General features: G+C 39.4%; 1 protein-coding gene across 1 annotated transcript; it reads left to right on the top strand.

Moving 5' to 3' along the window:
- Positions 1-1,761: 1,761 nt before the first annotated feature.
- Positions 1,762-21,305, top strand: CDK7 (cyclin dependent kinase 7). Its single transcript, XM_078384540.1, has 12 exons — positions 1,762-1,956; positions 3,785-3,844; positions 6,277-6,310; positions 7,835-7,902; positions 8,954-9,022; positions 9,714-9,824; positions 11,076-11,194; positions 13,999-14,098; positions 15,790-15,876; positions 16,001-16,150; positions 18,555-18,702; positions 20,385-21,305. Exons 1-12 carry the CDS (start codon positions 1,897-1,899, stop codon positions 20,408-20,410), a joined length of 1,032 nt encoding a protein of 343 aa, XP_078240666.1. The 5' UTR covers positions 1,762-1,896; the 3' UTR covers positions 20,411-21,305.
- The last annotated feature ends 637 nt before the right edge of the window (positions 21,306-21,942 follow it).

The following is a 21,942-nucleotide window of genomic DNA, read 5'->3' as shown; positions in this document are numbered from 1 at the left end:
CACCTCTTGCATTTGCATTGGGTAAGGACCATAATGGATCAGTGAAGCTGAACAGTAGACGGAAAAATGTTTGACTGGCAGAAAGACAAACAAGTGATTCTACAGCAAATTTAAGCCTGAATGATTTCTGGAGGCAAAAATGATGAAACTGAGGCTGTCCTATTTGGGGCACATTATGAGAAGGCAGGATTGTCTGGGAAAAAAACTTGGGAAAGGTTGAAGGCAGCAGGAAAAGAGGATGACCAAACACAAGGCGCATTGACTTTCTAAAGGAAACCACAGGCTTGAGTTTGCAAGAGCTGAGCAGGGCAATTGAGGGCAGGATATTTTGGATATACCTCATTCATGGGGTTGCCATAAATTGGGGACAACTTGATAGCACATAACAATAGCAAAGGATTACACTGCTTTCTTTGTGCCCCCCCCCCCAAGAGTACAATACACGTAGTACCGGGAAGCAGGCGTAAGAGGAACAGAAACACAGTACTATGGAAGATTGTAGCCAAGTACTAGTCCTCTACTTCTCCCCCTCCCCGCCCCCTAGTACTGAAAGGGGACTCCGTTTACTGGCACTGCACTGTGAGGAGGAAGAGAAACTGCTACAGAGCATCCAGTGTCTTCCAAGGAAGACAACATTTCTTAGTGATAAACTGCTCTGCGCATGAGTAACTGCTGAAATGCGAGAAATTGTAACCAACAAGCATATATTTCTCAAGGACCAATCAATACTGCTGCATACTTTTGTTCTTCCTTTAAGAGCTGTATAAAAACTTGAACCCTGTTGATCTCCCGGTCCTCACCCTACCAGGCATCGGACACTTGTTTTTATCTGAATACACCTGTTGCCCTTTCCTCCAAGAAACTGTCCGCTTAATATTGCTTGAGACTTGTCTTAATAGAAGATAGGGAGCTCTGGGAGTAACAGCACTTTAGGCCTATAACTGCAAAACAATCAGCTCTCACTTACTTCCAAGTGCCAGCCTCCCCCCCCCCCCCCTTCGACTTTTTTCCCGCTGCCTGGCCTGACCGAGGCACTGTACTCTCGCCTTTTTGGAGATGGTGGTGACCTGGAAGTAGCTTGAAGGAAGGTCATATTTACATGAAAACTGAATTATTTGCATAATTTAAAGGTTTGTTAAAAATCACAATTTACACATACCGTTTTTCTACGAAAATAAGACAGGGTCTTAAATTAAATTTTACACACACACACACACACACACACACACACAAAATCTACATTTACTCAAATACAGTCATGTCATCTGGTTGCTGCACGATGGTGGAGGGTGGGTTTTCACTTATCGGGCTGATTTTTGGGATAGGGCCTATGTTACGAGCATCCTGAAAAATCATACTAGGGCTTACTGTATTTTCAGGTTAGGTCTTATTTTAGGGGAAACAAGGTATTTGAAGACTGAATTTCTATCTCAGGGTGCTGCGTGCTGTGTAATAAAAAATCAGGCTAGTTTCCTCCATGGGTAGGTTGGGGAAAAGAATACGAAGGCTTAACGTTTAATATTTAAGCAGAGTAACCCGTTAGTTTCATCATAAACCTAAGGCGGCGCTTGTTTAAGACTTAAACAAATCAGGGGTTTCTCTCCGTATGCGTATGATGAAGCTAACAGGTTCCTCTAACATGTCTTATCTCTAGGTCAGAAGCCGTTGCTAGGGCCCGGAGAAGCCTTAGCCCAGAGTCTCATTGGCTGGTGTCGAGCGCACGCGCTGGAGTCAACGGCAAGACCACTCTGGGGACGGGAATGGGCGGAGTTTCTCGTGAGGGAAGCCGGAAGTGGCGGAATGGACGGCGGCTGGAGAGGTTGGGGGTCTCTTTTGTGAGTAAGCCCGGACGGCCTTTCCGCGTCCCTCTCTCGCCTCCCCGGGGCTTTCCTCAAGATGGATGCGCGAGCGCGTGCCAAGCGTTACGAGAAGCTGGACTTCTTGGGTGAGGGGCAGGTAAGCGGCGTGCGGCTGAGGACAAGCAAGCCCCGGCGGCGGCGGCGGAGCCTTCCTTGTTCGGACGGGGCTCACAATCTTTTGGGGGTGGTGGGGGGAATCGAAGGGGGAGCGGGGACGTTTTAGGACAAGCCAGCCCACCGCTTCTGGTTTCTTGTATTCTCTCTCAATCATAGCTTGGGTCGTCTTTATATTTACTGTATATCCGCTCTGTTTTTCCCTGAAGAGGGAGTCTCTGCCCTCCCGTTTTCTGGCCTCAGGCCAACCTTGTGAGGTGGATTAGTTGAAGGCGGCGGCTGGCCCAGGGCCACCTACTAAGCTTCTTGGCTACGTATGTGGGGATTCAAACCGTACCAGGATGCTGGCCATTGCACCTTCTTGTCTTAATGGCACCATCAACACAGGTTGGAGGGTGGGTGGTAACTGGTTTGCCTTGCCTGAGGCCACTCAGGTGCCAGGGCACAGAGCCCCATCAGTCTAGGTGACCTCAGATAGCCCCTCTCCCAGGAACCACAGTAGGGATTCATACTCTTGGCCCCAAGTGCTCTATGCCAATGAGCTCTACCAGTTTCTATAACCCAGTGCCCAATTAATTTGGAAATACAGTACCTGTAATATATGACGCCTGACTTACAAAGCTTTTAAATCTTTCCAAATAATAAATAGGTGCTTTACAAATAATAAATACACTTTATCCCCAAATACATGTGCCATATGTAATCTCCGAAAGACAAATAATAGACTGTCTTGTTAAGATTACATATGGCACATGTATTTGGGGATGTTCCCTTTTTCTTCTCTTTCATGACGGCTTAAGATGACTTGAAAATCAACAGCAAAAGGACATATTAAAACTCTATCCGTGTAGAATATGCCACAAATATTCTGTGTAGCAGTCTCTTGCTCTGATCAGAGATGTTTACAGTAAGGCCCATTTTCTCTTCCGGATCTGGACAGTGAAATAATTATTTATTGGTTAAACTCAGCTATTGGAGTTTATTATGGAACAAAAACATTCCAGAAATAACTGATAGCTGCTGGTCACAAACAGTGCTTTCTTTGAATTATATCTAGTGAAGTATTAGCCATCTTGGTTTAGACAGAATACTAGAATCTGCTGGTTAAGATGTGTTTCCAGTTGGAATTTGACAGTTGGTGTTTAGAGAAATAGTTCACAGTTGCAAAGCAACCAGTAAGGGAGCAACAGGTCTGAGTACATTTAATAAGTTGAATGCAAAGATAGCTGATTGTAAGATGAGAAGACTCCAAGTAGTGTCTCTGGAAGAGATGGTGCTACAGAAAGGTGTCTTGAGTTCTTACCCCATGCTGAATAAGATATACTCATAGTATCTATTTACTTATTGGCTGAAATCCCATTGTTTTTTTAAAAGTGTAGAAGACAAAGAGTATAATGTTCAATCACTTACAGCTGGTGAATAATCTTAGTGTTAAAAACTGTGCCAAGCCAGCAGATGTGGGTGCCCTGGTAATTGCTGGTTAGAAGTGAGTGCGTATTACACCATTGCTTTCCAAATTTGTAAGAAAGTAACAGCCATGGTAAAAAGCCCTCTGAATCTTTTCTTTTTGTAAAAAAAGTAAAATAATAGTGCAGCCACTGGTTCTTCTTTCTCATCAGCTACACAAAATATCGCTTATAAATGGAAAAGGTGCAGTGTGACAGTGGATTATTATTTGTAACATTTACAAATGTATGTATGACAAGGTTTATGGTAGTGTTTGATAAAGTTTTATCTTAGCAGTTATGGTTTACAAAACTGCTATCTAATTAGAAAAATAGCCTTTAATATGCAATTTTTTTCTTTTTCAGTTTGCTACTGTTTACAAAGCAAGAGACAAAAATACAAATCAAATTGTTGCTATTAAAAAGGTGAGTATACTCTATTTCCCTGAAAATAAGACAGGGTCTTACAGTGGTATCTCAACTTAAGAACTTAATCTGTATTGGGACTGCATTCTTAAGTTGAAACGTTCTTAAGTCGAAGCACCATTTCCCATAGGAATGCATTGAAAACCATTTAATCCGTACAGTATCTGCTGTTTTTCGTTCTTAAGTTGAGGCGCTGTTCTTAAGTCGAAGCATTAGTTCTCATAGGAACTAATGCAAAGCCAGTTAATCCGTATCTACCACTAGGGAGTGAATTTTTGTTTATTTTTTTCTTCTTTCGACCTAAGGTGAACTTAGGTCAAAAAAAAAGGGCAGGAAAGGTTTGGTTTTTTTTTTGTTCTTAAGTCGAGGTTCCGTTCTCAAATCAAAGCAACTTTCTGCGAACGGAGCCGTTCTTAACTTGAATCGTTCTTACGTAGGGACGTTCTCAAGTCGAGGTACCACTGTATATTAATTTTTGCTCCAAAAAACACATTGCGGCTTATTTTCAGGGGATTTTTTTAAAAATGTAAAACAATCTACATTTATTCAAATACAGTCATGTCATCTTCTTCTGGTTGCTGCACAATGGTGGAGGGCGGGCTTTCACTTAACTGGAGCTTATTTTTGGTGTATGGCTTATATTACAAGCATCCTGAAAAATCATATTAGGGCTTATTTTCAGGTGAGGTCTTATTTTAAGGGAAACTCTTATTTTAATGTCACTCTGTTGTGACATTATACCAACCATAGTTTGGAAGCCTAGTTGTGATTTAACTGAATGATTGGGCAAACTATTGTCTACAACTACTTGTTTCTTTTTCTCATCTCTTCAATGTTCTTATCACAAAGTATGCTAGTGAAACATACTGTGATTTTCAAGCACTAGTTAGCATGATCCATGGCTTGCAGTATTAATTTTAAATCAGTTTGTGATTCTGGTGTATTAATTTAGACATCCTGCTAAGCATTGTTAAGCTTTCCTAATCATAGCCTGATGTTATGTCTGAAATGAGCAAATTGTTATCTAATCATGTTATCTAAATAGTAGTTTTGGTCATTTTGAAGGAAACCCGAGAGTAGTGATTTTCAAACTATAGTTTTTACTGTATGCCTCTACTGATCCTACCAGGCAGTTCTTAGATAAAATAGTGTTAGGTGTAGACCCTACTCTTGGTTCCAGTGAGGCAATGCTGACATGAGCAAGCCTAGCCAGTACTCCATGTGAATTGTGCTAGCTAGCATACTTAGAAGTGCCCTAAACTCTTCTGCAGTGTTCTAGAGTTCTGCGGCAGAAGACAGTGGGTTCCTCTGCCAGTAGTGTGGCTGGGCAAGAAGGTCAATCAAAGCAGAAAGTTCGAAAAGTCTGCAGAAGAGCTGTCTTCCACTTTGTATTGTGCCCTCTTCACAAGGAGAAATACAATGTTGCTAGCAAATCCCACACTTACGGCACCAAGAATGTCCACTTGCACTTGTTTCCCTATTTGCTAGCAAATTTAAAATAATACTGAATATCTGAAATTACTTTTCAAAACATACAAAGTTTTTAACACTGTGCAAATGAAGCAAGAACCTCTTGAGTTCAGCCATTTTCAGAGGGATGCTAACTCCCAGTAAGAAGTCAAGACCCTTTATAGCACCCTGATCTACAGGTTCAGTTCATGGAACATGTGAAGTATTTTGGTCCACAAGCCCAAAGTATAAAGTTGGCTTACAAATCCTGATTTATTTGGTTGTTTTTAACCATAATTCTAGATTCAGACATAATTTGATCCCTGTTTGATTTACTAGCCCATTTGCACAAGACAAAGATGAAGCACATTCTCTGCATATATTGGCATGTTGTTTGTTCACATCATGATTAATTCTCATGTGCCAGAATTGAGATATATCAGTCCCACAGAGTATGTTTTATTTCAGTATCAATGCATAATTGATATGCAGTGTGGGCATTCTTCATCATTGTCCTCTGCACAATATCAGTCACTTGTCATGTACAGTTCTCCCCCCCCCCCCAAATAAACAATGTCATGTACAGTTCTCCCCTCCCCCCAAACAAACAGGCAGTCAGGGCAAAAGAGTCCAAATGAATTGTTGTGCTCAGCCTATGGGATACTGGTTTTTGTCCAAAGTAGTGCAATGTATTGGAAAAAAGTCATTGTTTTTTTGGGGGGGGGGGTGGAATTTAGGTATAACAAAGCTGAAGTGATAGGTCCTGTTGTCAGTAGATTCCTCTTATTTGGAAAAAATCAGAAATTCTTTGCAGCAAAGCCTATTGAAGGGTTTGTAACAGAGTAATCTTAGGTAAATCTTATTAACTTACAAAGATATATTAACTATTCAGATTTTTATGGAAGTACTGTATTATAGATTCTGACTTGCATTTCATAATGAACAATGTTATTTTAATAATTAAAAATAATATTCAATTTTAGATCAAACTTGGACATAGATCAGAAGCTACAGATGGTAAGTATCAGAAGTTGACAATATGAGCACAGCGTGTTGCATATACTTAAATAGTGTTACTGCTGTTATAAAAGAGTTAATGTTGTGAGAACCAGTTTATCTTTTAAGTTTTGAATGAAAGAAGCAACAAATGAAATGGGTATTTCTGTTTCCTTGAAATACGTCTGTGGCATAATATCCTCATCTCATTTTAAGGATGACTTAGAATAAAAATACAGCAGTCAGTTATGAAACAATGCAGAGTTAAAAATAAATAATTAAACATCATTAATAAATACTAGTAGTAGAAGTAGTAAAAGACAACAATGCTTCATCAAGAATGTGACAGAAACAGGTAGCTGATTAAAAGCTAGCTGAAATGAAGTGCATATTGTCAGTCAGAAGAATTGAAGGAGCATGACAGACTTCCATGAGGAAGGCAATCCCACACTTACGGCACCAAGAATGTCCACTTGCACTTCCCCTATTTGTTCATGTGTACAAAGCAGAGAAAACGGCTTTCAGGTATGATCTCCAAAGGTTTGGCAGCTTTGAGAATAGGTTGTTTCTGGAGTAGGAACTGCCACCCAGATGTTTGTGGGTTTAAAAGCAGTTAGCACCTTATGAAATCAGGCTCGGAAACAAGTAAGCAGCCAGTGAACATGAAGATTGAAAACGGTTGGCTTATGTGTATTTAACTCAGTCAGATTATAGCCTAAAATTGTAACATGTTTGGGACCTTTTCCAGATTGTGACAGTGTTATATAAGTGAGAGTAGGAATATGTTATGAAGTTTACAAGAAGAGTGGCACTGCAACACATTGGGTTTTATCTAAAATAAGTTCTTGTTTTTCTACTTGAAGCAGCAAATGTGTGAATTAGCCTCTTTTTTCACCTTCAACCAATGTTTTTAGGGAAAAGTGCATCACAAAATATCTGCAGACACACATTAACACTGTATGAGGAAAGGCAAACCTTGTCTTCCTTTTGGGATGGAGGATATGGAAAGTACATTGGCCTGGAACATTGATTTCTTAGACTATTTGAAGCTATGCCCTGAGGCTTTGATCTAATTCTAAATATTCACAAATTTTGAGAAAAGGGAGGTCTCAAATACTAGGTTGTTGCCCATGAAAGCCTGTGCCTTGCTCAATTTCTTAGTCTTCAAGAAATTTATAAAAACTTTTTAAATATAGCACCAAACCATTGATCCATTTTAATATGATGTAGTTGGACTTACAATGTTTTCCATAGTCAGAAGCAAAAGTCTTTCTCAGCTTGCCTTCTCTTTTTACTGGAGAGGTCAGATGTTGAATGACATTTTTAGAATGCTCTACAATTGAGTTATAGCTGTTAATTGGAAGAATTTTAAAGCTACAAAGACCTACTGAATTACAGATTGAAGCTCTTGCCTGATGATGTATTTAGCATAAAACATTGAGATGAAGATACAGCCCCCTCTCACTTTCAGCTAGGGTAGCTTTGAGACAGCAGAAATGGCATACCTTAATTTAATAATATTTCTTTCTCTTTTTTTCCAATCAGGTATAAATAGAACAGCCCTTAGAGAAATAAAGCTGCTACAGGAGCTTAGCCATCCAAATATTATTGGGGTAAGTATGAACTGTTGCTCTTTTCTGTTTTGCTCTACATTTATAGATGTATTTAGTTAAAAATAGCTGCTTTTATAAGATTCACAAACTGTCCTTTTAGAAAACTCAGAACTCTTTGCTGTTAAGCTTACAGGTGTAGAAAATGGTTAAAAACACTTCTATATTAGGCCCACTTCATTTGTTATTAGAATATTAAGCAGCTACTTATCTATGGCTTCTCTCCATGCTCTCAAGCATGATATGGAAAGGGCAAGTGGTGTTCTTCTTAAGTGAAGATTGGTGATATTTGTCTGGGAAGGAACCACTTAATTTACTGTGCTTCTGACGCACATATTGCCAGAGTGATGTGTGGAAAGGGGATAGAGAAACCACTGCCATTCTGTTGCTGTAATGTATTAATCAGGTGTAGTTTTGACTTAGCTGTTGATTTCTTGAGTGGAAACAATCAGTTCAGACATCACATCATGCTACAGTTTGCACTGATTTAAAAAACTAAATAAGGGATTAAGATAATGTTTTACAATTGGCTATGCTTAATTTAATACTTGCTTTACACTCCTGTTTCTTTGGTGTAGATGCTTCCAAAGAGGGGGGTGAAGTGCTGTAATTATGCTTTATTTATTTAGGCATTGTGACAACACATAGAATAAACATCCTTAATGTTGGTTAATGTCTGAACTGAGCCACAGTACTGGAACAGAAGGACATCATCTTTTTCAAATGTTATGCAGCAGTTTACATATTAATTTAAAAAAAACAAACAGCTTCCATCATCATTAGGAGACTGTCAGGCTGCAAGAAGCAAAGGTTGCTGCCTCCATTTTTAAAAAAAAAAACAATCCACCCAGTATTCCTCAACCCATCATTCAGTCACCTGCCTGGGCTTGCTGTTGCCGCTATTTAAATCTTCCGAGGGCCAGGTGATAGAACAGAAAGCCTACTGTGGGACTTTCCCCTCAAAACCACTTCAACCCTAGTGGTTTTGTTTTGTTTTCTTTTTGTGATTAAAGCACTAGGACTCTGAACGAATTGGTGCATGTTTTTCTTTCAGCTTCTTGATGCTTTTGGACATAAATCCAACATCAGCCTAGTGTTTGATTTCATGGAAACAGATCTAGAGGTAAGATTGCTTAAACTAATAACTGTCCACTGAGTGAACACCTTCCTAATCCTATAAGAGGTGAAAGTACCCTGTTTCCCTGAAAATAACACCTAACCTGAAAATAAGCCCTACCCCAAAATAAGAACCAGTTAAATTAAACACTGCCCTCCACCATAGTGCAGCAAACAGAAGATGACGTGATTGTATCTGAATAAATGTAGATGGTTGTACATGAAAAAAAAAATAAAACATCCCTTGAAAATAAGCCTAATGTGTGTTTTGGAGCAAAAATTAATTTAAGACCCTGTCTTATTTTCGGGAAAACATGGTAGCTAACAGTCGACATTTCTTTCTGTATTGAGGCCAGTCATGATAGGGAAATACCAGTTGGGTCATGTAAGGGACAGGGAGAAGACAGAACAGGGTGTGCTTCTTGAAACATCTGGGGCTACTAGCTTCCACTGAAAGAATTGGAATAGTTCTACTTCTCATGAGGCCATCACTTAAAATTCCTTGTTTTCTCCGAAGACTTTGAAATTCCCTGTCTTCTACTATTACTCTTTCTTTCTACCTCCTCCCCCTCTCTGTGTGTGTTCTCTGTATCCAGTGAATTTGTCCTTACTGAAAATGGTGCATTTTGAATCATAGTCATTTCTTTTAACACCTTAAGCTTTTATAATTCATAAAATGCATTTGCATTTTTGTACAGGTTATAATAAAGGACAATAGTCTTGTGTTGACACCTTCTCATATCAAGGCATACATGCTTATGACACTTCAGGGCTTAGAATATTTACATGACCACTGGATTCTTCATCGGGTAAGTGGTGTGGGCATAAAACCATCAGCCTTTGAACAGGTAAGGAATTGGTCCAGTTAAAGTTTTGGGGGTGAAAAAGATGACAACAGTTCCTGTAAGCATAACCTTAATCTTAGCAAAAACTTCCAAGGTATTTTATAGTGGCTATAAAGGTTTTAAAACCTGAAATAACAAACTGATAGGAAAAAATACAGATGTGGGATGTATGTGAAATAGTTACCGTAAATAAAATCTTGTCCATTTCTGTAAATACTTTGTAACTGAACATTTTGTCATTCTAGTAAACAGATAGGGAGCCTCAAACCCATATGCCAAATTCGGACTTCCCCATCTGGGCTGTAGGGTCTCCTACAAAGCTCTACCCTGTAATGGAAGGGAGAGAAACAAGAAAGAGACAAAGAGACTTGATAATTCTTTCATGAGCTGGTGGTATTTGTTTCCTATGCTCTGCTTTTGCCTCATGTGAAAAGGCAAAGCCTTCATGGAGTGAAGTCATTTATCCAGCTTAAGAAGCAGTTGTAGGGAGGACTTTTCCAGCCTATGACTCTCTCCTCCTTGGGGAGCAAGGCCTCATTCTCTACCCTGTTCTAGTTAGCCTGTGATCATAGCAAAAGTAGTATCTTTCTAAAGGATGAATCCAGTGCTTCCCACTTCTGCTTGTGTATGCAGACATATTAATTAGCATTGTGTTGGCCTGTTCATGAGTGCAAGTAGTCTGCACACAATCTTAAATACGTAGTAAGGTGAGTGTTGTTGACTGTAATGGTAGAGAAATCCCTTGTGATCCCCATATATGCCATCCACAACTTGCTGATCAACTGTTTAGTATTATAGTACACTATGAAGCTCATCCTACCCTTGTGCTTGCTGGTGGAGTAAATCATAATGCTTTGGTCCTTGAATTTCATCTTACTTGAAAGATATATGAAGGACACAGTGGTGGAAATCCTGCTGCTTAGTAGAGGAAGTCACAACGAGAATAAGCCCAGTGAATCAATGGAACCTATGGCAGAGTTGACTCAATAGGCCTATTCTAGTTACAGCTTACTATGCTATGGGACAAGATTTCAGCCAGTTTAACGTAAATAGGCCATTGATATTTTTCTGCGACACTGGCACTCTTCTACAGGTTGCTTTCAGTGGAGCAGACTTCTAATTAAGGGTACTTTTTGATCATGTAGCACATTTTCGTTTTTTAAAAGAGAAATACTCATTCACAATAATGGCATATTGTATCTTTTTCTGCTTAAGGATCTTAAGCCAAACAACTTGTTGCTAGATGAAAATGGAGTTTTGAAACTGGCTGACTTTGGTTTGGCAAAGTCTTTTGGAAGTCCAAACAGGGTTTATACACATCAAGTAGTAACAAGGTAAGAAAGAGATCCTTCTAAGAGCAGAGATGGCCATAGTGGCTGAGGGGGGGATGGGAACTGTAGTCTGACACATCTGGATAGCGCCAGGTTGGAAGAGATTGTAGTACAGTATCCTTAATTTGTACAATCACTAGTAATATATCAGGGAATCTGAATAAGATAGTCAGTGTGGTGTAACAGTTAAAATGTCAGTGTAAAGCTAAGTAGATTCTGTATGTGATCCTCAGCTGTGAAACTCATTAGATGAGTACCAATATGTTGTACTAACCTCACAGGATTTTGGGGAGAGTACATGAGCAAAAACCTAAGCTGTTTGGAAAGTATAAAATAAATGCTCTGTATTCAGTCTAGCTACTAACAAAAAAAACCAGATTAAAATGGACAGCATACCATATTGAATCTTAAAGAATACATGTATGTTTATACTGAAGCCAATCAAGAAAGCTCCTTGGCCATTTAATAATCAATCAAGTTATTAAGGAATCTGAAACCTATGGACAACTCCTCTGATCGGGATTTGGAATGGATTTTATGAACTCTGTCCATACTGTTTTGTTTGAATTGCCTCTATTGTTGATAAATATGTGCCTTGTTGGAAATTTTGGGGAGTTTCAATTGCATCATACTAGGCTGAGGATATAAGTGAGAACAGATTATGCTGATATGAGTAATATTTTCCTAGCCACAATGATACTATGATACTATCATTGTGCTACATAATACTGCATAGCAGTGTAACTGTACTATTAGACTTGCCTTCCTGGTGGTTTGTGCACATTGATCTGCTTTTTATTTCTTACAGCAGTTATGCTGTGGCCTTTCTCCTTAAAAAGGATCTGCCCTTTTAAGGAGAAGAGTAAATATATTTTAAATAAATATTTAAACATAAATATATTTCCAAACTTGTATTACAGTAGTAGTGAAGGATGCCCTTGAATTAAGCACAAGGGGATAGGTCAGACAAAGAAGTCATTTATACCCTCTGTAAATCCTAATTGAGGCCAGCAGATATGTTGCACACTTGCAGAATGAAATCTGAGAAATGACATCTCCTTTCCAATTAAAACATTATGTAGCAGGCCAACGCCAATCATGCAGTCATTTTGGAAAGGAGGTATTCTAGTTTTGTGGATGTACTTCTCACTCCCTGCCCACACCCCATATGGTAATACTCAGATGGAACCTGTTCACAATCCCCAGTGTGTCAGAGGCCTGGGCTTCAAATAGAGAATACTGAATCTTCTCTCAGCAAGCATGTAGCTGACTTATGGGAGGCTATGGTTGTTTTTTCTCATCTCCCACTCATGCTTTTTAGAACAGGAAGGGATTTAGGGGCATATTGATGATTTATGTTACAGCTAGTCACTACTTAACACCTGCAAAAAAAAAAAATTGGTGACAATGTGTCAGTTCAAATCCCCTAAATATATTATTTGATAATTACTGATTCATTCAGATGACAAGTGAGATTCTTCAGTAATTATCATTCTTGAAGATTTGGTGTTGAAGGAAGAAATGTTATTTAACTTCTTAAAACATTCCAAAACCATATTTTCATCAAATCTTTGTTTCATTCCTTTTATTACTGAAAACTAACATAGGTCACTGTTTTATTCACCCTTCTTTGCATGGAAGGATTACAGTGTTTTCCCAAAAATAAGACAGGGTCAGTGGGGTCTCGACTTACGAACGACTCTACTTGCGAACAATTCAACTTACGAACCCGCCCTATAGGGGAAATAAGGACTCAACATACGAACTTCCCTCGAGTTACGTACAGGGAAAAAAAGTGCCCCGTCCCTCCCCTTAGAGGCTTCTGGAGGGGAAAAAAGGGTCAGAAACGTAAAAATAAATAAAAGAAAGTCACTTACCAGGACTTGGTAGCCCCCAAACAGCAGGAAAAACAGCAGGAAAAAGCTAAAAACTGACACCCAGAAGGGAGCCTGGCAACCATTTTGTGATTTCCCCCCCCCTGCACCCTCCTCTCCCCGCCTATCAGCTGATGGGCTGGCTCTGAAGAGGCTTGGGGAGGCTTGCTCAGCACTTAGAAAGCCTGCCTGTGTGTCTTTGTGCTGAAAAAATCAGCACAACATGCTTTAAAACATGATTTAAAATTGGCTTTGTTGAAAAAAGATTTCTAAAGTGCCTTGCAAGCTGTTCCCTGCCTTCTTCCTCCTTTCCTGAACCTAAGGGAAAAAAAATAAAAAATATCCCCCTCTAGTGGCAGAAGGCGGAATAGCAGTTTCCCATTAGTTTCTATGGACAGAAAAGAGCTGATACAGATTAAATGGTTTTCAATGCATTCCTGTGGGAAATGCAGATTCGACCTAAGAACTTTTCGACCTAAGAACCACCTTCCAATACGGATTAAGTTCGTAAGTCGAGACCCCACTGTATATTAATTTTTGCTCTAAAAAAACGCATTAGGGCTTATTTTCAGGGAATGCTTTTTTTTCATGTACAACAATCTACATTTATCCAAATACAGTCATGTTATTTACTGGTTGCTGCATAATGGTGGTTTCACTTAACTGGGTCTTATTTTAGGGGTAGGGCTTATATTACATGCATCCTGAAAAAATTATACTAGGGGTTATTTTCAATTTGGTCTCATATTTTGGGGGAAACAGGGTATGTTTTCGTCTGGGCAATGCTCCTAGAAGGGAAACAAGACAAGATGTAAAAATATAATAAAAATAAAAATAAAAATAGGATGAGAAGTAGAACAGACGTTTTATTTAAGGCTTTATGTATATTTCATTTCTGGAGGTGGTAAATCAAGTGTGTTTCTGTTTTTTCAGGTGGTATCGAGCTCCTGAACTGCTCTTTGGTGCTAGAATGTATGGTGTGGGTGTTGATATGTGGGCAGTGGGCTGCATTTTGGCTGAATTGCTTCTAAGGGTAAGGGCCAGGGCAGAGCTGACTATGAAACCTGTTGGTCCTCTTGCGGGAATAGGCAGTCTTCTGGTATTTTACAAGCAATGCCTATTTGATATCAGCATCTTTATTAGAGATAGACACAAGTCACCAAAATGATGGTTCATGAACCGTGAATTTACAGCTTTTTCCTGAATGAGACAAGAATCAAGTTGTCAGTTCATTCAGGAATTTTTTTGACAGCCCATTTATAGTCCTTTTTTTAAAAAAGCACATCGCCACCCTGACAACCTGTCCCCCACCCCCTTCCCGGTGCCCCTATTGCCTTCCTATATTTGCTTGCTAGTGCCGCCTCCTCCTCTGCTGCCCCCATCATCATCTTGAAATGCAGCTGGCTCCAACAGGCCAACAGTCCTTGAGCATGTCCCCAACTTTTTTTAACAGCTGACTGAGTCCTCACTGGCTGCTTTAAAAAAATTGTTCGGCTTTTTTTTTTAAATTGTTTTGCAGCCAGCCAGGTCTCAGCTGACTGATTAAAAAGTGTTGTTTTTAATTTTTGTTCTTCTGCATCCTGGCTGGCTGCTAAAAAATTTTTTACAAGAAAAATGTTTTTTTCTTACCAATCTGTCTGGACCCAGCCAGCTGCAAAACAAAACAGCTGGCCAGGTTATGGCCGGCAGAAAAAAATATTATCTGCTCTTTTTCTTTGCAGCTTGCTGGGACCTCGCAGTCTGTTAAGAAGAAAAGGTGGGGTTAACAGCAACAATAACAGCAGCAGCAACAAACAGCATTAATACTTTTTTAATTGTTTTGCAGCAGTCCAGGTCTTGGGGGAGTTTTTTTTAAAATCAGCCAGCCAGGACCTGGCAGGTTCTAAGAAAAAAATAATAATAATCCCCCCCTTTTTTCTTAGCAGCCTACCAGGACCCAGCCAGCTGCAAAAAAGAAAAGAAAACTGTGGATAATAGCGAACACTCTATGTCTACATTATATATAATGGTTTTTTAAAAACTGTTTTCACATGAATTACCAGAACTGGCCACTAGAGGGGATGAGAGACGATTTGATGCATTCTTCGCTAACAAGTAAAGTGGTGCCTCAATTTATGAACTTAATCCGTATTGGAATGGTGTTTGTAAGTCGAAATGTTTGTAAGTCGAAGCACCATTTCCCATAGGAATGTATTGAAAACCAATTAATCCGTTCCGGCTGAAGAAAAAAATCACCAAAAACATAAATAAAAACACAGCAAGTCCAGTCAGAAGGTGCTCCGTTGGTGAGATTTAAGAAGAAGAAAAAAAACTCCATAAACAAAAAGTAGAGCCACCTCCGTTGCTGAGGTTTAAGAAAAAAAACTCCAAAAATGAATTGCCTGCCTTTTTTCTGTTCGTAAGTGGAAGCTCTGTTCTCAAGTCAAAGCAAAATGTTGCAACCGGAGCTGTTCATAAGTCAAAATGTTTGTAAGCAGAGACGTTCATAAGTTGAGGCACCACTGTATTCATAGCATAGGCTCTGGCTCCATCCAATGGCCTGTTCTGCTAATATATGTGAAAATGGGGGGGGCAGGTTTGGTGGTTTTTCAGAAATATTTTTAATATTTTCAGACCATGGATAAGTAAAACCATAGATACTGATTTCATGGATACAGGGTCCTACTATATTTAAATGTAAAGCTTTTGTTAGTCTTGAAAGCCATTGTATTTGTCTCACTGTAGGTTCCGTTTTTGCCAGGAGACTCAGATCTGGATCAGCTCACAAAGATATTTGAAACTCTAGGTACTCCAACAGAGGAGCAGTGGCCTGTAAGTTTCTTGATCAGATTTACAGTTAATGTTGATTTATAGATGAAGATCACTATGTACTTTTAGCAAATTATCCTGTAGCTCCTGTCTCTTATAGTGTTTGTTCTCTCCCTGCCATCAACAGGGTATGACTAACCTTCCAGATTATGTGACTTTTAAAAGTTTCCCTGGAATGCCACTTCATCACATCTTCAGTGCTGCTGGTGACGATTTGCTGGAATTGCTGCAAGGCTTATTTACATTCAATCCTTCCACAAGGGTGACAGCTACTCAGGTATTTGATCCCCTTCCCACAAACTTAAAATGCACTCTTTTGTTTATTTGGCAAAAATTGGTTCTCTTGCCCTGGTAAAATAATTTTATGGAACTAAGTGTTGAAAGGAATGCATCTTCTTCTATGCCCATCTAACAAGTTTTCCAAAGCAACATCACAGCAAAATGTTCCTCAGTAAAAATAGATTGATATTTATATAGTCATGTTGCTTTTTCTTTTCATCTGCATTTGATAACTGCTGTTTAAATTTCAGCATCACTTCAGGTGAAAAATAAGTGTCGAAGGTCTACTCCATGAAGAGCCAACCCCAGCTGGGTTGTTAGCTGAATTGCCATTGTCATGGCTCTTCCATTATCTGCCTGAAGAGATGGGAAGGGAAAAAGCATTCTAGCCAGCTGATGAGTGCCACCAGCCCCAGTGACCCAGCAATGAGTCAGCTATAGCCATTCTCAACTTTTCCTTCCTTCCATTCGCCCACCCACCACTGCCCTTTTAGGGGCTCTTTTCAGGCTCCAGGGCCTCCTGTCAAACAAGGATACAACGTGAACAGAAGAATAGAAAAATAGAGGGTTCATATGGCCCTCATTGAGAATAGCTGAGCTAATGCAAATGGGCAACAGAAGGGGAAGAGACAGGAATTGTAGCCTGTCTTGATAAGGGTGTGTCTCGTACTCACACAAGACCCATGTCTTGATAGTGTGAAGATGATGCAGCATGCTGAACTTGCTCCTTGTTAAAAGATTTCACAGCCAGAGACTGTTTTCCCTTGGCTCATACATACAGAAAAGAAGAATTGATGCTCAACCATCATCTTCCACTTGTCTGGGGGCTCAAAACAGCAGTTGGCCACGGTGCCCGTGGCAAAATGCTGAGCTTTTGACACTGTGCTATCATTCAGATCTGAGTGGCTGAATCCATATAGGCATCTTGGAAGTAAATGTCGTTGAATTCAACAGCACCTAATCCCAAAAACATAAGACTGCAACTGGAAAGCCTTATGGTCTGAGTCTTTAATTCTTATTTAAAATGAAGCCACTGAAACAAAGGGCAGTTTCAGCCCTTTTCCCCAAAGCTTCTTTGGCTGTTCTTATGGTCTTGATTTTTCCTTGTTGTTTGTTACAATTTTTTCTTGGCATGGATTGAAGGTGCAGAAACTTGACTCAGCACTATGGACCCTATCAGAAATGGAGCGATAGCTGGGCGGTTGCTACACCCATGCCTACTAATTGTGGTTACTTAACATAACTTAGCTGTAAGTTTTCTGAGCACAGTAAAGCAGAATGTGATTAATACTTTATTTATCCTACACAAGGGCCTTGCAGGAAAATGTTGTAGTGTAAAATGTCATTCTGTGTTCCAGATAATGATTCATGGCTGTCTAGATATTCCATTCTCCCCACTCCACTGAACTGATATTCCTTCCTGAATTGGTTCATTTCTTATTGGTTTTGAGGGAGTATTTTTGTCCCCTTAGCTAATTTTTTTCCTTCTGTAAGCCTGACCTGTATATACACTGCACTTAAAAAACTCTTTGCCTTGCCACTGAGATTCTGTGCCAAAAAAAGCTACATTATGCACATTACTATCTGGCTTAATTCTGCAGTTGCAGTTTTGCATAACTGATATGTTAATCATGACAGAACAAGAATTAATTTTCATCCTTAGTCACTGAAGGCTTTGTTCCGTCTATTTTCTGACTGTCTCGAGATCGTGACAGGTTTTGCCTATCTGCTTTCGGGCATATCTTTTTAGCCGCAACAACTAGAAGCTTGCTGCTGCTTTTTAAAATTAGAATTGAGAGCCTGAGGATCCCCTCCTACTTATGCTTTCCTTTAGATGAACAGCAAATAAACAACTTTCACTATGTCTTTCTTATTAAAAGATCATAATTCAAAATAGATCTCTCATGTATAAAACTGTAACTGTACCTGATCAACATCATCTAATTAGTCAGAAGGCTCAATTTAGCAAGCATATTTGTTGAAATCTAGAAGCATAAATTAAACCACATAAATCTAATAGCATCATTAGCTGTAAAAGTTTTTCAGGAATCAGAAATTCCTGATTCCCTGCTTCCAATGGTTCCAAGGCTCCTTGTCAACCTTTTTCATGATGAAGATGGGAGGAAATCTTTAATTTCCAAAAATCACTCCTGGCAATAAAATCATCATGCCAGGGGCAAATTTTTGGAAATTAAAAGATTTCTGCAATGGATTTCCCATGACAGAAATGAGCTTCAGGGGCAGATTGGAATTTTTTAATTTCCAAGAAACTGCTGTGGCTGATAACATCATCAACCTTAAGTGGTGTAAACTACATTGCTGGATTTTAGCCACTAAGTATCTGTCTGACAGAGGCAAGGCTAAAGCTTCAGGGCTATTTCTCATTCTGTTCTTTTTTTCAGGCACTGAAACATGAATATTTTAGTAATCGGCCAGCACCGACACCCGGAAGCCAATTACCAAGACCCAACTGCCCTGTAGAAGCCTTGAAAGAGCAGCAAAATCTAGTTCCAAATTTGAAGAGGAAAAGAATAGATGGGAAAGATCAAGGTGAGAACATTATTTCAGTTATCTATAAGGTGTTAAGTGTAACGTTTCAACAGTATGACCATTTGTCAAGATATCATGCAACATGTAATTCTGTTCTTAGTCTAGCTTATTAATGTGCATCCCTAACTGACTTGTCAGACCTTTTAAACCAAAGGGTGGATTCTTCTGTAGTCGTGCCTTCACTTGCCATGAAGTCATTGGGTCTCAAGGCATGCAAGTTGTTCTGGCCTTTTCTTGAAGGATTTACATAGAAAGGAGAGAGGGGAGAAGGGAACACAACACAAATACACGGGAGAGGAAGACATTCCAATTTTGAGAATCAAAACAAAATAGAGGATGGCAACTTTTTATTTCAAGTCTCTGCCACTTTGGTTGCTTCCAAATGACTGGCAGATTGTTGTAGATCTGGACTCTATCTCTGCAAGCTTCCAGTCTTAAAATGTATCCTTTCTCTCATTTTCTCTTTCCCTTTTCTTATTCTTCTTCTACTTGTCGTCTGTCTTTTCTTCCATCCTCCTCCTCCAATTACAAAAAGATGTAGGATGTTATTTGTGCATTATCTACTAAGATGGTCTTACTAGATAATGCACAAATAACATCCTACATCTACCCATTCCTCTTTGGTTCAGTTCTGATATAATATTACCTGGGTTTTTAATGATTGTTAGACCAGAAATATATCAGTGTTTCCCTGTTCTTGCCCCTTCCCACTTCATGTTTCAATTTGTGTGTTGGACCTTCCTTTTATAAATGAACTATTGTTGGGATTTTGATTGGTATGGTTGGTTGCAATCATTCCAGAAAGAGAGGAAAATGGAAGAAACCTGTGATATACTTGGAATTTCCCATGCATGGTTAGGAAAAGTTTGGCAGACTACAATCCTTGATTTAGTTTCATGCAGCCTAACGTCAAAAACATGTGAGGAAGTGGCTTGTCCCTTTCCCAGCAGTCCACTGGTAGAGAAAGGAGATGACGAGAAATGTGGGTGGCAGAGAGAAGAGGTATGGGCTTGCTCACATTTGGATCTGGCCTTACCTGCTACTAGCTTGTGCCATCAAACAGATTACCAACTCTTGAGAACTTGAAGCAGAAAAAAGGATGCCTACGCTGCTTTAAAAGACCAGGCAAGTGTTATGTCTGCATTGCATCAGAGGAACACTGCCATTATCACTACTGCTCCAGGGAAACAGGAATGGGCTGAATGTCAAACACTGGCACTAATATGATTCTTTCAGCAAGTATCAAATTGAAGAAAATCAGCTGTGCTCTATTTAACTGATTTTGAAAAATAATGCTTGAAGAGTAGCAAAATATGACACTTCCCTGTCTTTTGTCTTAAATCGACAAATCTTTATGACAAGTAGAATAGCGCAGATATCATGAACAAAAGATGGCTTCTGTTTGCCTTCATGGGGGCTATAGCAGATACAACAAGACTGTTTTTATCCTTAAAGTATGATGCCTGTATTTTGAAGTCAGGAGGAAATATTTATCCACCACCCAGTTAAACTGGAATAGACAGTAGGATTTATCCTCCATATATTCTCATCTACCTCTAGAGACTATGTAGAACTATTTAAGTGTAGTAAGTTTGAAACAATACAGGCAATCTTGATTTTTATTTCTCTAATAGCAAGAATGACTCCATTTACATTAATATTGACCTCTTTTTCCTCCCCAGGATTACCAAAAAAATTGGTATTTTGACAACTGTTGAAAAAGAGATAATGAATATTAGTGCTGCTATGAAGTCTGAAAAGACCAAATGTGAGAATTCAAGTATCAACTGAGTGAAAACAAAATTTATCTATGTATGTAAAATGTGTGTAGTACTTGAACTCTAAAAACCATGTATTTTTATTACTTTTTTAAAAAGAATAATACGTGTTAAAAAGGACTCTGTTTAGTAATATACTCCAGATGGGATACATGAAACTTGGCACGCAGTACTGTTGAATGAAATCTTATGCTAGAAATAGCTGAGTTGGGGAAATTGAAAATAAATTGAGGAGATTAGAACTATGTGTAAAGAACCATCTATTTTCCAATAACTGTGTTAGATAGGAAGCCAAAATGTGTGAAAATTGCATCCCACTTAACCCCCCCCCTTTTTTTGTATATCTCATAAGGTCTGGGCCTGAGAGGTACATAGACAGGGGAGATATGCTTGCTCAGCGGCAAAGCACATGCTGTGCATCCAGGAGGTGCCAAGGGTCATTCCCTGGCATCTCGAGGTAGTGCTGAGAAGCTCTAAATCATCAGAGTAAGTCAGTGAGATAAGTTGACTGAAAAGCCAGCAGGGGATGATTTAGGGCACAGGTGATATTTAACCAGTAAGGAGTGCTTGTTTTCATTTAGAGAAGGAATGTGAATTAGTGGCCTTCAGGGCTGGGGGTGTTTTCTTGCTTACAGTTCCCACCAGCTCAGGTCATTCATGGTCCTCTGATGGAAGCTGGACTGGTGATGGGGAGAAATGGTGGGGAAAAATGTATTTGGTTAGTCATGTTCACATCTGGATATGTGTGTGCATGGACATGACGGAAGAAAGAAAGCCAAAGCTGTTTCTACAGTTCCCACTAATAAACTGAGCAGTGCAAAACTACTTGCATCTGAGGGTTAACTGTTCTATTTTAGATTATTGTTCAGAAACTGGATTAGAATTGCTGAGTGTATTCTTGCTGTTTCAGGTGGTATCTAATGCCAATAATATTTATATAATTCCTTTACTGAAGTAAATAGGCCCCTGCCCTGCCAAGTTCATAACCTACATTTTGTAGTGAAAGTGTGGCTTGTTTTTCCCCCAATGAAAAGCATTTTGCTCTTATTTTCTCTCCTTTGTTATGGATTTTTTCTCCCTCAAACTTAAAAAAGAGCAATAGGCAAACATTAGGCAGGTTACAACTGGGAGGTGTGGGCCTCATAACATGCTATTAATGGGACAGGACTATTATGCAAAATGAAAGATTCATCAGAAAGCACACAGTCTTCTTCAACATGCCTCAGTCTTTCTGGAACATTGCCACCTCACCCATCATGGCAAATGATTATCTGTGCTGAAGTCCCAAAGTCAGGGAAGGGCCAAGGTTCCCCATCCACTTGCAGGTATACGAAGCAGTAATACTCCTAGTGTACAGCTGTGTAGAACCTATTGCCATCAACTGCTATAATGGACAGATGACTTTAGGAAAGAAAACGGGGGGCGGGGAGGATATTGTCCCAGCTGAGTGGTTCTTAACCTT

This window comes from Pogona vitticeps, chromosome 2, assembly GCF_051106095.1.
Source record: "Pogona vitticeps strain Pit_001003342236 chromosome 2, PviZW2.1, whole genome shotgun sequence".
Taxonomy (NCBI): Eukaryota; Metazoa; Chordata; class Lepidosauria; order Squamata; family Agamidae; genus Pogona; species Pogona vitticeps.
This window is presented reverse-complemented; position numbering and strand designations above follow the sequence as displayed.